The sequence below is a fragment of the Hypanus sabinus genome, chromosome 15 (assembly GCF_030144855.1).
Source record: "Hypanus sabinus isolate sHypSab1 chromosome 15, sHypSab1.hap1, whole genome shotgun sequence".
Lineage (NCBI taxonomy): Eukaryota > Metazoa > Chordata > Chondrichthyes > Myliobatiformes > Dasyatidae > Hypanus > Hypanus sabinus.
Window position 1 is genome coordinate 83091503 of NC_082720.1, and position 15737 is coordinate 83107239.

General features: G+C 38.6%; 1 protein-coding gene across 4 annotated transcripts in view; it reads right to left on the reverse strand.

Moving 5' to 3' along the window:
* Positions 1-8810: 8810 nt before the first annotated feature.
* LOC132405639 (follistatin-related protein 5-like) overlaps positions 8811-15737 on the reverse strand; it is a 683401-nt gene continuing 676474 nt past the window's right edge. For all 4 annotated transcript variants that reach the window (XM_059990615.1, XM_059990616.1, XM_059990614.1 and 1 more), the window contains one exon: positions 8811-10004. In XM_059990615.1, coding sequence (XP_059846598.1) covers positions 9302-10004 — 703 coding nt within the window. In that variant the 3' untranslated portion in view covers positions 8811-9301. The remainder of the gene's footprint in view (positions 10005-15737) is intronic.

Below are 15737 nucleotides of genomic sequence, written 5' to 3' on the forward strand. Positions count from 1 at the left end.
TTTGAAAATCCAAGAATGATACAGTAATGTGAAGCTGGTGCTGAGGTGCCACATTGTGATAGCATTAAAATATTGCTTCTCTGATTTTCTTTAAAATAAATGGTATTTATTTATTTTTTGTGCTTGGCACTGATCTGATTTAATGTAGCAGGCAAGTCATTCAAGAATGAAATTTTAGATATATTCCCAGAAGTGCTTTTAATATCTAAATTAGACTCGTATAAATGAGCTGTTTATCATCATGATGTGCTGATATTATGGGGTTTACCTATTTAAGTGCCTTCTGTTTCTTCTAAGAAATTTATTGAAATACATCAGTCTGATGTCTTTTATTTATGCTCATTTGTAAGTTGTGGAAAAAGTCAACAACTTCCTTAGTAACTTTCAAAATCCTTAATTAAATTGTAAAGGAAACTATGATTGGAGGTCAATTGTGAATCCCCTCACTCTGTGAATATTAGGAAAATAAACAATTATTTTGAGTCTATTTTTCCAGATGTGCAAAACCTACCAGATATATTAAGGAAACAATGGTTTTGTGAAAATGAGAAACCGAAAGAATTAATATTAGTTAAAAGTAGTGCAAGAGAATTTGATAAATCCAGAAGAATTGACGATTGATCTGCATCCCAACTTTTGAAGATCCTGGCTTTAGAGAAGGTCAATGCTCTAATTATCATCTGCTAGGCTTCTATGTTTCCTGGAATTATTCCTGAGGTGGTAAGATAGCAAACATGACCCTTGTGTTTAAGGAAGAAAAGAGAAAATGAAGAATTTCTGACCTATTTGACTAAATTAGTGTTAAGGAAAATAATGCAATTTATAATGTAAGTCTAATATAAATTGCATTAGAGCTTCATAAGACCATACTGAAATATAGTGTAGAGTTTTGGTCTCCTTTCAAGACATAAGGTAGATTTGGCAGAGAAGGTTAAGGAGTATCCAAATAGATTTTATAAGTATACTAAGGGGGAAAATAGAGAACCAGAGAGACAATAGGGCCTCTTAATAGACTAAAGTGAATATCTTTTTGTGGAGCTGGAGGAGATGGGTGGAGTCCTCGATGATCATTTCTCCGCTGTTCATACCATGGAGAAAAACATGAAGACTTTTATACATGAAGACGTGTAGAAAAATGGATGTCCTGAGATGGTCCACATCAGAGTAGAGAAGGTACTGGATATCTTAAAACACATAAAGGTAGATAAACCTGCAGGGCCTGGTGAGGTAAATTCTAGACTACTGTGGAAAGTTAGAGAAGTAATTGTGGGAATGCTGTTTGAAGCACGGTTAATGTTGTGCCTTTATTTAATGAGTGTTACCAAGAAAATCCTGGGAACTAAGCATCAATAAGCCCAACATTTGAAGTGGGTAAATTAGTAGAGGGAATTCTGTGGAAAAGGTGTACATGCATTTGGAAAGGTAGGGGTTGATTAGAAATAGTCAGCATGATTGTGTATGGGAGGTCATGCCTCATGAATTTGAGTTTTTTGATGAAATCACCAAGTAGGTTGACGAGTGCAGCGTAGAAGACACATGGTTTGCATCAGGGGTTCCCAACCTTTTTTATGTCATGGACCAATTCCATTAAGACATGGTTTGTGGACCCTTGGACTATATGGACTTCAATAAGGCTTTTCATATGGTTCACATGGTAGAATGCTATGTAAAGTTGGGTCACATAGGATACAGATAGTCCTAGGTAATTGGGTACAGAGTTGGTGATGGTAGAAGTTCGATTTTTTTTTGTACCAGAAGACAGTGACTAGTGCGGTACCCCAGGGGTCAGTGCTGGGCCTATTGCTATTTGTCATCTATATTTTGAAGAGAAAGTACAAAGTATAATTTTGCAGATGACACAAAACTGGGTCATGTTGTAGACTGTGAAGCTGGTTATCAGGGATTGCAGAGTGACCTTTATTAGCTGGATACTTGGGTCAAGGAATGGCAAATGGAGTTTCATTCAGATAAATGTAAGGTGTTACATTGGCCTTCATTGGTCAGAGGACTGTGTACAGAAGCTGAGATGTCATGTTTCAATTGTACAGAATGTTGGGAAGGCTTCAGTTAGAATATAGTGTTTGGTTTTGGTCACCCAGCTATCGGAAAGATCCTACTAAGTGCAGAGGAGGTTTATGATGATGTTTACAGCACTGAGTTACAATGAAAGGTTGAGCAGGAGCATAGGGGAATGAGGGGTGATATAATAGAATAGTCTAAAATCACAAGGGGCATATTTTTCCAGAATTGTGGGATCATTAACTAGGGTCATGGGTTTTGGGTGAGAGAGGAGCGATTCAAAAGGAACCAGAGGGGCAACTTTTCACCTCAGGTCATTATACAGAATGATCTGCCAGAGGAAGTGGCAGAAGTATGTACATTAATGACATTTAAGACACTTGGACAGGTACTAGGAAAGGTCTAAAGGGATATGGGCCAAAAGTGACCAAGTAGTACTAACTTAGGTCAGAATCTTTTTTAGTATGGACCAGTTAGGCCAAAAACCCTGTTTCCATGCTCAATAAATCAATGTCTCTGTATTTCTGTGAGTGAGGGGGCACCTCATTGGAACATTACCAAATTCTTGAGTTCCCAACAGGATGTAGGGAGAAGTTTCCCATAATTCAGTAGCCTAGACCAATAGGCATAGTTACAGAACTGGTGGTAGGATATTAAGGGCTGAAATGAGGAAAACACACAAAACGCTGAAGGAACTCAGCAGGTTAGGCAGCATCTATTGGAAAAAAGTAAACAGTGAATATTTCTTCTTCAGGCTTTTCAGGACTGAGAAGGAAGGGGGAAGCTGTCAGAATAAAAAGGTGGGGTGAGGGGAAAGAGGCTTGCTGGGAGGTGATAGGTGAAGACACGTGAGAGGGAATGGTCAAGGGTTGGAGAAGAAAGAATCTGTTGTGAGAGGAAAGTGGGCATTAAGAGAAAGGGAAGAGGGGTAACACAGGGGGAAGTAATAGGCAGGAGAGGGAAGTGAAAGGTCAGAGTGGAGATGGGGAGGGGCAGAAGTCATAAATCTGTTAAATGGAAGGAAAAAATGATATTCATGCCGTCAGTTTGGAGGGTACCCAGATGGAATATAAGTTGCTCCTCCACCCTAAGGGTAGCCTCATCTTGACACAAGAGGATGCGAATGATTGACACATGGGAATGCAAATAGGAATGGGAATAAAAATGTTTGGCCACCAGGCTGTTTGTGGTGGATAATGTGGATGTGCTTGACGAAGCGGTCCCCCAAATTACAATGGGTCTCACCAATGTAGAGGAGGCTGTATGAGGAAATAATTCTTCATTCGGATTTGATAAACGTTGGAATTCCCAATACAGGAGAGTTTTGTTGGCTCTGCTGTTCTGTTCATTTGGACAGTGATCAATAGATTCCTGCATATTACAAGAATCAAAAGATAGCTCTGACACTGAGCTATAAATCAGTTATCTTGAATGGCACAGAAGGCTTGAAGGGCCAGTTAGCCTATTTCTTGCATTCTTCATTTGGATTCCAAAAATCTGCAGTATTTTTTGCTTCCTATTTGTGGCTAGATAACTGTTCCTTGATTACTGCTTGTGCTGTTATTAGAATAGTTTGCAAGGAGAGCTATCAGAAACCTCAGATAGCTTGGCAAGCAATTTTTTATCCTTCCGTGAGGAAGTGCACAGCTTCTGTTCAGAACACCCATCTGTCATGTATGATACAACTATACACATTAGGTGATTGCTGTATGACTCAGGAACTCTGTGATAAAGTATGAGTTACCTTGACCATTTTCAGAAAAGTTGTCCTTAAAGAGATTCATTTCACCTTTCCTTCACTTTCTATGTTCTGTATTTTTGGGTAACACATTTGCAATCAATTAGTTAATAAATTCATGGATTATTATTGCAACTACACAGAGTGAATGAGCATAGGAATCAGTAACAGGGCATAATGGTAATATGAACAGAAGGTGCAGACTTTAATGAGCATTACTGAATGATTTGTGCTGGTGTAGGTACAACACTTCTGCAGCCAATCAAAGACTTGTTCTTGGTCTCACTACACCTATGCAGATCAGATTATAGAATCACACATGCTTTTTGACTAATAATGCAATTCCCATATTGTTTTTAATGCTCTGGATATGAATTATAATCATGAAATAAAATAAACATAAAACTTTTGTATTCAATTTTAAATTGTCTACATCCCATCTTGAATTAAAATGAAACATTTTCCAAGGAATGGCATCCAAATTGACCTGTCATGGCTTTGCTCTCTCTCTACCCCATTCCCAATTCCACTTGAAACAAAAGGGGCTTAAAATACAAACAAAATATTATTTCATCCACTTCAGCAAACCGTTTGTTTTCAGGAATGGAAATAATGATACATCTTTACTTCCATTTTCTTCCCATTTTGCATTTTTGTGTCTACCTGTTTTAAAAATGCATATTTACATTTTTGGGGTGGGGATAAATAATTAAGAGCACAGCATTTCCTCTGACATTATGAAAATATATTAACAAGCACAAAATATGCATATTTGTTAGAGTCTTGATACTCATTTAAAAATGAGTCATTTCAATATTAATAATTTTGTACAGTAGTACTATCACTTTAATGCAAAATAACCAACAGAGATTTATAAAGTAGGTAGACAGAACACTAAATTCAGAAAACAAAAAGAAACTTAAAATATAAATACGTATATAAACTCAAACTACAAAGAGAATAATTCATATACAGAAACTTGCATGAGAAGGAAACAATCTAATTTAGAGAAAGCAGTGGCTAGGAAATACCATTAAAATTGCAGTACATAAACAACCTTCTGCTAGTAATTTTTAGTAGGTCCTAATAGTCTTTACTCTGTCAAAGACTACTTTTGAAAATTACCTTGGAAACTTTTGTACTTACTATGGATAAATACTTTTCATACTGAAAAGCCTTTCTTGAGTTATTTTTGTGTAATGTAATTGGCAAATCAGTCCTTTCTGTTTTCCAAGCACCAATATCACCAAGCTAACTTCACCCAGATGAAAAAAAGGTAATTTTCTTTTTTACTTTTTCATTGAAGAATTTAGAAAAAGTGGAGCTCTGTATTTACTCCCATAAAATTCAGATCTTGAATAAAAAGGAAACATTTTGCAAGGAATGCCATCCAAATTGACCTCTGGAAGAAAGTATAAATTGGATTTGAAAATGGAGAAATCTGGAAATACTTTGCAACATCCATAGGAGGGCAAAAGAGAGTTAATGATTCGGGTGGAGGACAGTTGATAAGTCCCACCTGATCTACTGAGTACTTTCATTTATTTTGCTTTTGTTAAAAATTTCCAGTGACTATGGCTAATTTGCAACACTGAGCCAATGCTAGACAAACTTTAATGAGAAATAACTGGCCTTGAAACTTTTTTTTCAGTATTCTATCACCTTGGGGATGGGTGAAGGAAGACTGGCTAAGGGAAAAGGAGAACAAAGAGACAGACATAAAAAAACAATAATGTTAGTGCTCTGTTGCTCCTCTATTGCTTTTTGCTGTTAGTAATTGATCACTATAGATTTGGAAATGTTCATTTCAGATGTATAATAACTCAAGTTCCTCGAACCCAGCTCTATAGCTAAACATGTTGCTTTTCAGTTGTGTTGTTGTCATACTTTAACAGCTCCTAAGCATTTGTGGATATTTGGCTCATTATGCTTGTTCACTGCATTTTCTTAATCAATATTTATAATGGACTCTAGGAAAGATTTCATCTATCTTTAGTGTGTTTCTGAAGCTTTAGTTTACACAGTAATCTACAGCACTTTGCTAAATCATTCAATGTACTCAATTAGAATTGATGCCTTGGAAAAGGCGTTGAAACAAATAGTCTTCACTGGGGATAATGACATCCTTAAATTTAGGTCATAAAATACTATGTTATAGTGCCAATATATGTGATTTATAATAATATTTTGTAACATTACAAGGGATTTGTGGATAAGGTTCAAATTAAAAAAATATTGTATTTAACAAATAGAGCAAAAATTAGGCTTCAAAGTTTCAAATTATGAAATTTATTGTAACAGTTGAAAAACTCTTGTGAGGGTTTCTGCATAAATTTTGCCTCCAGGTTCCATATTTATTGTACTAGCTGTATTACAACAGTGAACTCTGAGATTGCAATAACAGGGAGAAAGAGCAAATTCACGTTCCCTTAACACAACAACACATTAAGTTATAAATGAATTTTAAGACTGGAAAATAAAGTAGGTGCTTAAGCATTAAGGAGCCATCCAGATCAATGGCTCGATGAGTGGTGTTACATAGTTATTGAAGGGCTGAAATGTTACCGTCCTTTATCACTTTCTGTACTCCGCATTTCCTTGCTTATTGCAACACAGGTAATGCCTTAAAACTACTTTGTTAGAAATAGGATTTCACTGGTTTTAAAAATCGTGCTCCAACCATGTACTGTACATAATATTTAAGCTGTATTGGACCCCTGAAAATGTAGAATTGGCCAACAATATGTTGAAAATGCTATTGTAGTTCACACCCGGAATTGGGCAGTTTATTAAATGCATATTTTGAGAAGGTGAGAAAAAACTGTATAAGAGGCTGCAGGAATGAAAAAGACTTAATGAATGTAACCTGGTATTTTCATCAGAAGGAGAATTGCCAGGATGGGGGGGGGGGGAGTTCTGTCTGCTATGATGGCATTGGAATGTTTTTCTCGGGTGGTGCAGGAGAACTTCTAGGTCAACTGAAAGAAAAGCTTGGCATGAGTTATGTCTACTTACATAATTTAGGGATGACAATACCTACTTATTTTAAAATTCGCACAATTTTTCAGGTCACTGAAAACCATTATATTTGAGCCTTGCTGTAAATGGATCAGGATTCACTGAAGTGTTTTAATCAGTTAATCATGCAAGGAGGAATAGGATGGTTGCTCTCAGCTTTTTATTGGTGAACTATTTTTATATAAAGAATTGAATGGGGAGAGAGCCATTCTGGGGATCATGAATTAGGAGGCTCCTTATGAAAAGAGTTGTTCATTCTGCTTGGAGCTAAAACTGCTGGCGTCATGCCATGTCCTCCTAGTAGCTGCCATTACCACTGCTCCTTCTGCCTCTGCTCACACCTGCATTGCTCTTTCTCAAACACCAAACTTTACTCTGTCTAAAGCAAGTGAAGATGTCTCCACTCTTGCTGAGCATAAGTTGCAGAACACATCTGGACTGATACTTCAGTTGACCAATGCCATTTTCCTCAATGTATTAGAAGAGGATGAAATCAATTTTGTAAGGATTTAGTCTCTGAATGGCCGCTCATGCTGCTCTGTGCAAATTGTGTGATTTGGTTGTTGGGGTGCATTGGGAGAACGCTATGGCAAGAAAGTCGAGTATTAAGATGAACCTTGATCTCCATTGAGGGAGCTTGTGATGTCTCTGATGACTCCATGGGAGTAGTCTCTTTATGACTGTAATAATAGCACCAACATTAGAATGCAGTCAGCAGTATCTCATACTGAAATATCTATTGAATATCTTTAGATAGAGTTAACACTTCCATTTGTAGCACAGTCTGTGTACTGTTTCTTGTCTAGTCTAGTCTCCTGATGTCATCAGTGTCCTATTTAAGTAGACATATGTAAATATAAACAAGTGACAATAGTGAGCTCTTAGTTATGTGAAGGTTAAATATTGCACCCCAATTTATACTAGCAAGGGAGGAAACATATTATATGCAATGAGTGCTTAGTACTGGGAAAATGCCTGACATATAATCATATAACAATTACAGCACGGAAACAGGCCATCTCAGCCCTTCTAGTCTGTGCCGAATGCTTACTCTCACCTAGTCCCACTGGCCCGCACTCAGCCCATAAGCCTCCATTTCTTTCCTGTCCATATACCTATCCAATTTTACTTCTCTGTAAATCTTCTCTGTATCTCTCCATTTTGACATGGGGCATGAAATTCACAGAATGCCTATCCAATTCCCCAATACATCCAAGTTCATTTGGAAATGACTAAAAAACAGATCTAATCTAGGTGTCACCTACGTTTGGTATGTAGATGAAAACTTGATCCAACTTCTGTCTTTGATACCAAGTTGCAGAAGGAAACTCTGGATTTGATTATCGGTATTTAGTTTCTCTTGGTCAGACCAGGTTGCTTGGACAACAGCAAAGGAACTTTCTAAAGTTGTTGGATAATGCCAGTTTGTCAGTATGTGTTTGGCAGCTGTTTTTTCATTAGATTCAATGTGTTTTAGGTATAAACTTCAGCAAATGGCACTCAATTTTGACTTTAAGAGGATGGTGGAAATCCTGCTACGGAAGTATTTTGTACTCAGCCTTGTGCATTGCATCAGGGTTAGGAAATGCATTAATGACACAGTGAGTTTATCTTCCCCTTCTGGCTCTAACTCTTCTGTACAAAGACAGTACACTGCATGAAGGGTCTGACCATACATAATAACATAGCAGAAGCAAATCAGTTAACTTTTGGACACACAGGAGATCCTGCAGATGCTGGAACTCTGAAGTAACACACACAAAATGTTGGAAAAACTTAGCAGGTCAGGCAGCACCTGTGGAGAGGAGTAAAGAGTTGATGCTTTGCGAGTCTTGATGAAGAGTTTTGGTTCAAAATGTCAACTCTTTATTCCTCTCCATAGATGTTGCATTACTTGTTAAGTTCCAGCTGAGTTGGGACTGCATGTGTTGCTCTGTTAAATTTTAGAAATTGTACCTTATACAGAATGTCCATCAATTTAATAAGAGAATCTCAGAACTAGAGGGAAAGAGCAAAATACTAAACAACAATTAGCTGAATTAATTTCAATCAATGTGTATCTTTATTGTTTTTGCTTTGTGACCATTTGAGGACTGTAGTTCATGATCACGCTCAAATTTAAAAATAAAAATGGAACAATGTGATTGATTTCAAAGTAAATTGTTGTAGGAAGAGATGAATAAGGGGTGGAAGAGAAACGTCCTGTAGCTCTTGTTGTCTTTTAGAATACATTTATGATAATCCACGGTGAAAAGTTATCGAAAATATATTTTTTTCTCTGCAGAAATGGAAGAGGTGATGAATGATTTTAAAAATTAAAACATTAAAACATAAAGGGTTTAATTTATTATTAACTAATACTTGCAATCTATGCTCACAATAATATTCAAAACACTAAGTTCAGCAAAGTTGAGTACAGTAAGATTGCTTTTCAGTGTGTAAAAAAATGCAGATGCTATCTGTACAGTTGTCTTAAAAGCAGTGTAAAAGGTCATTGGATGAAGTTAAGCTCCGCTCTGTAGGTTTTCATGCTTCCCCAACCCACACAATTGTGTTGCCTCGTGTTATCTTGGATATCTCACAGTTCAATTTCTTTTGTCTTGCTCCTATGATGAACAAGGAATCCTTAGACGGAGCAATGAGATGCTGTCCAAATAAACCACTGTTAACTATTGCCCTGTTATTGCCATTCCACAACCAGTCCTTTTGTTTAATGGGAACTTTCAAGCCCTTAATGAATTTAATGTTCCCTGTGGAGAGTTCCAGAAACAGCAAATCTGTTTGAACACCGGAGCTGGCGTAGATGTAATATTCATTGGCTTCTGTGAAAGATAGCTGGAAGGTCACATCAACAATGTGTAGGTTTGTAGTAATTTCAAATGTAGACATGATCTCACCCCGCAAGGTAACAGACTGGACTGTAATTAGCCCCTTGTAATCATCTGTGCTGACTATGTAGTGTCCATCAGGGGAGATATATGGAGTACCTGACACTTTATCATTGTATCCAATTACAGAATCAGTGACACTGTCAATGATGATCTGTGACTGAGGCAAGCTTGAGTCATTTGTCTGACAATGGATGAAGTAATAGCCACCCAGATGAGTGTAGGCCATTGCTTCTGGGATGCAGCTGTAGTTCTTTAGGCTGATTGTCTTGATGTAGGCCACAGTTTCCAGATCAATCTTGTGAAGTGCTGCTTCTGAGCTATGAACAATAAATCCGAATCTAAACAAAAAGACATAAATGATTAGTCCTCCATCAAATGGAGATGCGGAGAAAATTTTTTAGCCAGAGAGTGGTGAATTTGTGGAATTTGTTACCACAGGCAGCTGTGGAGGCCAGGTTATTGGGTGTATTTAAGGCGGAGATTGATCGGTTCGTGATTGGACTCGCCCTCAAAGGTTATGGGCAAAAGGCTGGGAAATGAGGCTGAGGTGGGGAAAAAAGTATCAGCCACGATTGAATGGTGGAACAGACTAGATGGGTCAAATGGCCTAATTCCGTTCCTATGACTTATGGTCTTAAATCAACTTTTGGAACATGAAAGAATACCTTATGCAGAGAGTTGCTGATTGTTGTGGGTAGATTCTACCTAGCTGGCAGGAGAGCCGTGGAAAATCTTTTGAGACTTTTTTCTGGAGTTTCCAAATTCTTAATAAGTTATGCTAGAGGGGCAATGAACACTTACTGGCATTCCCTTCATATTAAACAAAGATTTTTTTAATTAACAACTACTGCAGTCTTCTAAGGACAACTGGCATCTACAAAAAAAGGTTTTCCACATATTCCTGTGGTGTGGTTCTGCAGGTAGGGAAGTTGACTAAAAAGAAAGGCAGTTGAACATTGGATAATTCTATGGCATATTTGTGAGTAAATAAGTCACATATGACATCATATGTGTGACATGCAGTCATCCTTTAAGACTGCAGTGAAGTGTATCCATATATTCTGAAGCCCCAATTCCACTTAAGTATTATAATTATCATCTAAATGAGACTGGTTTATAGATCACCTCAGCACACACTGCAGATACAGTCGGTTATGCTGCAATATCTAGAACTGGGGAAGAAACATGATGAGCCTCTACCTGTGTTAGCAGCCCACATGGGATCATAGGCTCTGATTGAGTCCCTTGTTAGGAACAGTTGCATGCCACTGCTTGAGGAAGGATAATCAATGAGGCAGAGATCACAGTGTGCAGCTCTAGATCAATGAAGGACCTTTGATTATCCCAAATTTTGAAAATTCAGGCTGTTGGATGTTACAAGTGAGACACTGATGTTTCAGAGCAGGTCATTTAATTGACGTCTTATTGGTGATCTCAGCATGATGTGCTCATAGTCATTTATGTGAGTGTTCAGTGAAAGTCATAAGTTGCACCAAAAGACTCTAGTTTATGTTGGTAAGAGTAAAAAAATGTCAGGTGTGAGATCTGTGGCATTTTAAAATCTGCAATTGATGCGGGGTAATTACACTGCACAACAAAGATTTTGCTTCCTGGATACTTCTAAGAGTACCTTATGGATTTTGGACTGCTTGATCATGAAAATCACTATGAAATTTCTTTATCATACACCTTTTTATTTTGAAATCATATATATATTTGTTATTTCAATTCATAAATAAAATCAGAATAACAGATGCCAAGATTAAGTAAGGTATTTTTGTTGGTCCACAAATCAAACAGGTCATCAATGGCAGACATTTCGACGAGCTTCTAGTGGTACTGGAGAAAATTGGAAGACATTTAAAGATGTTGTTGAAATTTATCTTGGCAACTACAGAGCACCAAACTACAAACCCCATTTCCAGAAAAGTTGGGATATTTTCCAAATTGCAATAAAAACAAAAATCTGTGCTATGTTAATTCTCGTGAACCTTTATTTAACTGACAAAAGTACAAAGAAAAGATTTTCAATAGTTTTACTGACCAACTTAATTGTATTTTGAAAAAGTACACAAATTTAGAATTTGATGGCTGCAACACACTCAACAAAAGTTGGGACAGAGGCATGTTTACCATTGTGTTATATCACCTTTTGATAACACTTTTTAATTGTTTTGGAACTGAGGATGCTAATTGTAGTAGATTTGCAGTTGGAAATTTTGTCCATTCTTGCTTGATATAAGACTTCAGCTGCTCAACAGTCCGTGGTCTCCATTGTCTGATTCTCCTCTTCATGATGCGCCATACATTTTCAATAGGAGATAGATCTGGACTGGCAGCAGGTCAGTCAAGCACATGCACTCTGTGTCTACAAAGCCACACTGTTGTAGCAGAATGTGGTCTGGCATTGTCCTGCTGAAATAAGCATGAACATCCCGGGAAGAGACGTTGCCTTGATGACAACATATGTCTTTCTAAATTCCTAATATACGCCTCAGAGTCAATGGTACCTTCACATACATACAACTCACCCATGTCGTGGGCACTGATGCACCCCCATACCATCACAGATGCTGGCTTTTGCAACTTTTGCTGATACGAATCAGGATGGTCATTTTCATCTTTGGCACGAAGAACTCGATGCCCGTTTTTTCCAAAAACTAGCTGAAATGTGGACTCATCGGACCATAGCACATGGTTCCACCGTCTTTTGGTCCATCTGAGATGAGCTCAGGCCCGGAGAACTCGTCGGCGTTTCTGCATAGAGTTGATCTATGGCTTCCTCTTTGCGTAATACAGTTTCAAGTTGCATTTCTGGATGCAGCGACAGACTGTGTTAAGTGACAATGGTTTTCCGAAGTACTCCCGAGCCCATGTGGCTATAATTGTCACAGTAGTATGATGGTTTCTTAGGCAGTGCCACCTGAGGGCTTGAAGATCACGCGCATTCAACAGTGGTTTCCGACCTTCCCCTTTATGCAGTGAGATGTCTCTGAATTCTCTGAATCTTTTCACAATATTACATACTGTAGATGTTGAAAGACCTAAATTCTCTGCAATCTTGCATTGGGAAATGTTCCTTTTGAACTGACTAACAATTCTCTCACAAATTTTCCCACAAAGGGGTGAACCACGACCCATCCTTGCTTGCAAAGACTGAGCCTTTGATGGACGTTACTTTTATACCCAGTCATGATACCTCACCTGCTACCAATTAGCCTGCTTAATGTGGAGTCTTCCAAACTGGAGTTACTTGAATATTCTGTTCACTTTTCAATCTTATTTTAACTTTGTCCCAACTTTTGTTGAGTGTGTTGCAGCCATCAAATTCTAAATTTGTGTATATTTACAAAATACAATTAAGTTGTTCAGTAAAACTATTGAAAATCTTTTCTTTGTACTTTTGTCAGTTAAATAAAGGTTCACAAGAATTAACATATCACAGATTTTTGTTTTTATCGCATTTTGGAAAATATCCCAACTTTTCTGGAAATGGGGTTTGTACATGAAGCTGATTGACAACATGCTTGAAGCGAACAAACCCATAAAGTGCAACGTGTCACTAACAATTCATTTTCTGCATTCCCGTTTAGACGACTTCCCTGCAAAATCTTGGCACTGTCCAAGCATGGTGAAAGGTTTCACCAAGATATTGCAGTCATGGAGAAACAGTATCAGGGCAACTGGAATCCATCAATGCCAGCTGATTATTGTTGGACACTTAAGTGAGAAGCCTCAGACACCGAGTACAAATGAAAACTATTAACAAAACGTTTTTAGTTTAGTAGATTAAACAATTGCAATGTATCAGCACTGTTTTGCAACTGTTGTTTCTCCAAATTCCTAATCTGATACAAGTAGTCCAAAATTATTTTTGTGTCCAGCTTCAAGTGGTCTATCGTAAACAAAAAAGAAATTCTGAGGAAGCAACACTTTCAAAAAGAATTTCTGTCCAATGTTATCAATCTTGCTCAAGTGAAGTGTCCACCAATGGGGACAGGCTGATTTTCCTGAGGTGCAATTACACCTGGAAACAGCTGCTCAGGCAACCTAACCAGGTCAGATCATGTTGATGTGCATTTTGGAGATGAAAAAGTGTGCTCTAATGAATTGCACTTGCACAGTGTCAGCCAAATTACCAGGAGCAAACCTACCAATACGATTATTTTCAGTGTTATCCTCGATTGTGCTGAGTACTTAGTATTCAGTTTTGTAGATTTAATGTAATACTAATTAATAAGAATTGTTCAAGAAGAGGAAAGAGGAAAGATTCCTCCAACATGCCTGCACTGTATGACGTATTGCATAGTGAATCTAAATACAAAACATCATTGGTTCTGATATTACCTTTGATACATACAATATGAGCTTATTGTCTTTATATCATGAAGATGACAGAAATCATGGTTTTCCTCTCCACAGCTAAGCTTGCTGCAGCCTTTTTTCCAATGGAATTAGGTTTAATCAGCTAACTTGGTGTGAGCTGTTTCAGAAGTCACTTTTGTGCAATGAATAGCTTTGTCTGTAGATCAGGTAATGGGCAAAGTTGGAAACTAACTCAGAGTTAATTGCACATAATGCGAGAGCTCACATTTCAGAATAATCACTAAGACTCAGTAGAGGTCAGAAAGATCTTTGTGACCAGTACTCTCCTGTTGAGTGCCATTTGCTATGGTTAGCATTTTGCATGGTACAGTGCTAATCTCTGTCAAGGATTAGAGTGTCACGGTCCTGACCGTTAATTCCCCATTTTTCTCCTAATTCCCTTTGATAGCAGCACACCTGGTTTTCATCAAGACCTGCAGCATAAGAACCCCAGCATTGCACCCACTAGTTGCCAGATTGTTGGTTTTGCCAGTGTGGTAATTAACATTTCCCGGTTCCCGGCCCCTTAGGATTGTGTATTCTAAGTTTTACTTCAGCACCGAGGTTTACCTGTGTAACTCCGTCTCTCTGTGCTAAGAAAAGCTTTGTTTGCTGCTTCCCTTTCTACGCCCCATGTCAAGATAAATTCTGCCTGCCTCCTGCTGCCCTGAGCTCCCTCCAGTTGCTGTTCAACGCTCACGCCCGTGTCTGCATCCTAACTCAATCTCCATGCCTGTGTCCTGTGTTTGGGTTTGCCTCATTTGTTGCAACAGAATGATCTGGCCACGATGGACCCAGAGGACATGAAAACCCTTCAACAAGCCCTTACCAGCCAGGGTTCCCTACTGGGACAGCACGAGCAACTCCTCTGGGAGGTCATGAAGAACTCCATTCCCTGTCTGCTCACATCACGCCCGGAGCACTACGCTGGGGATTTGGGGAAGCACCAGACCTTCCTTCTTCAGTGCTCCTCAGGATTGCTTATATCATGGAGTTGTTGCGAGGAAGTGCCTTAGCATGGGCCACAGCTGTTTGGGATAACCAACTGGATATCTGCTCTTCTTTTGCCACCTTTATTTGGGAAATGAGAAAGATCTTTGACCGCCCTGTCCGTGGTAAAGACGCCGCCAAGCATCTACTCACGCTTCACCAGGGCTCATGCAGTGTTACCGAATATTACAGACAATAGACAGTAGGTGCAGGAGTAGGCCATTTGGCCCTTCTAGCCAGCACTGCCATTCACTGTGATCATGGCTGATCATACACAATCAGTACCCCGTTCCTGCCCTCTCTCCATATCCCTTGACCCCACTATCTATAAGAGCTTTATCTAACTCTCTCTTGAATGCATCCAGAGTCTTGGCCTCTACTGCCTTCTGGGGCAGATCCACCACTCTCTGGGTGAAAGAGTTTTTCCGCATCTCTATTCTAAATGGCCTACCCCTTATTCTTAAACTGTGGCCTCTAGTTCTGGACTTACCCATCAGCGGGAACATGCTTCCTGCCTCCAGTGTGTCCAATCCCTTAATAATCTTATATGTTTCAATCAGATCCCCTCTCATCCTTCTAAATTCCAGTGTATACAAGCCCAGTCACTCCAACCTTTCAACATATGACAGTCCTGCCATTCCGGGAATTAACCTTGTGAACCTACGCTGCACTCCCTCAATAGCAAGAATGTCCTTCCTCAAATTTGGAGACCAAAA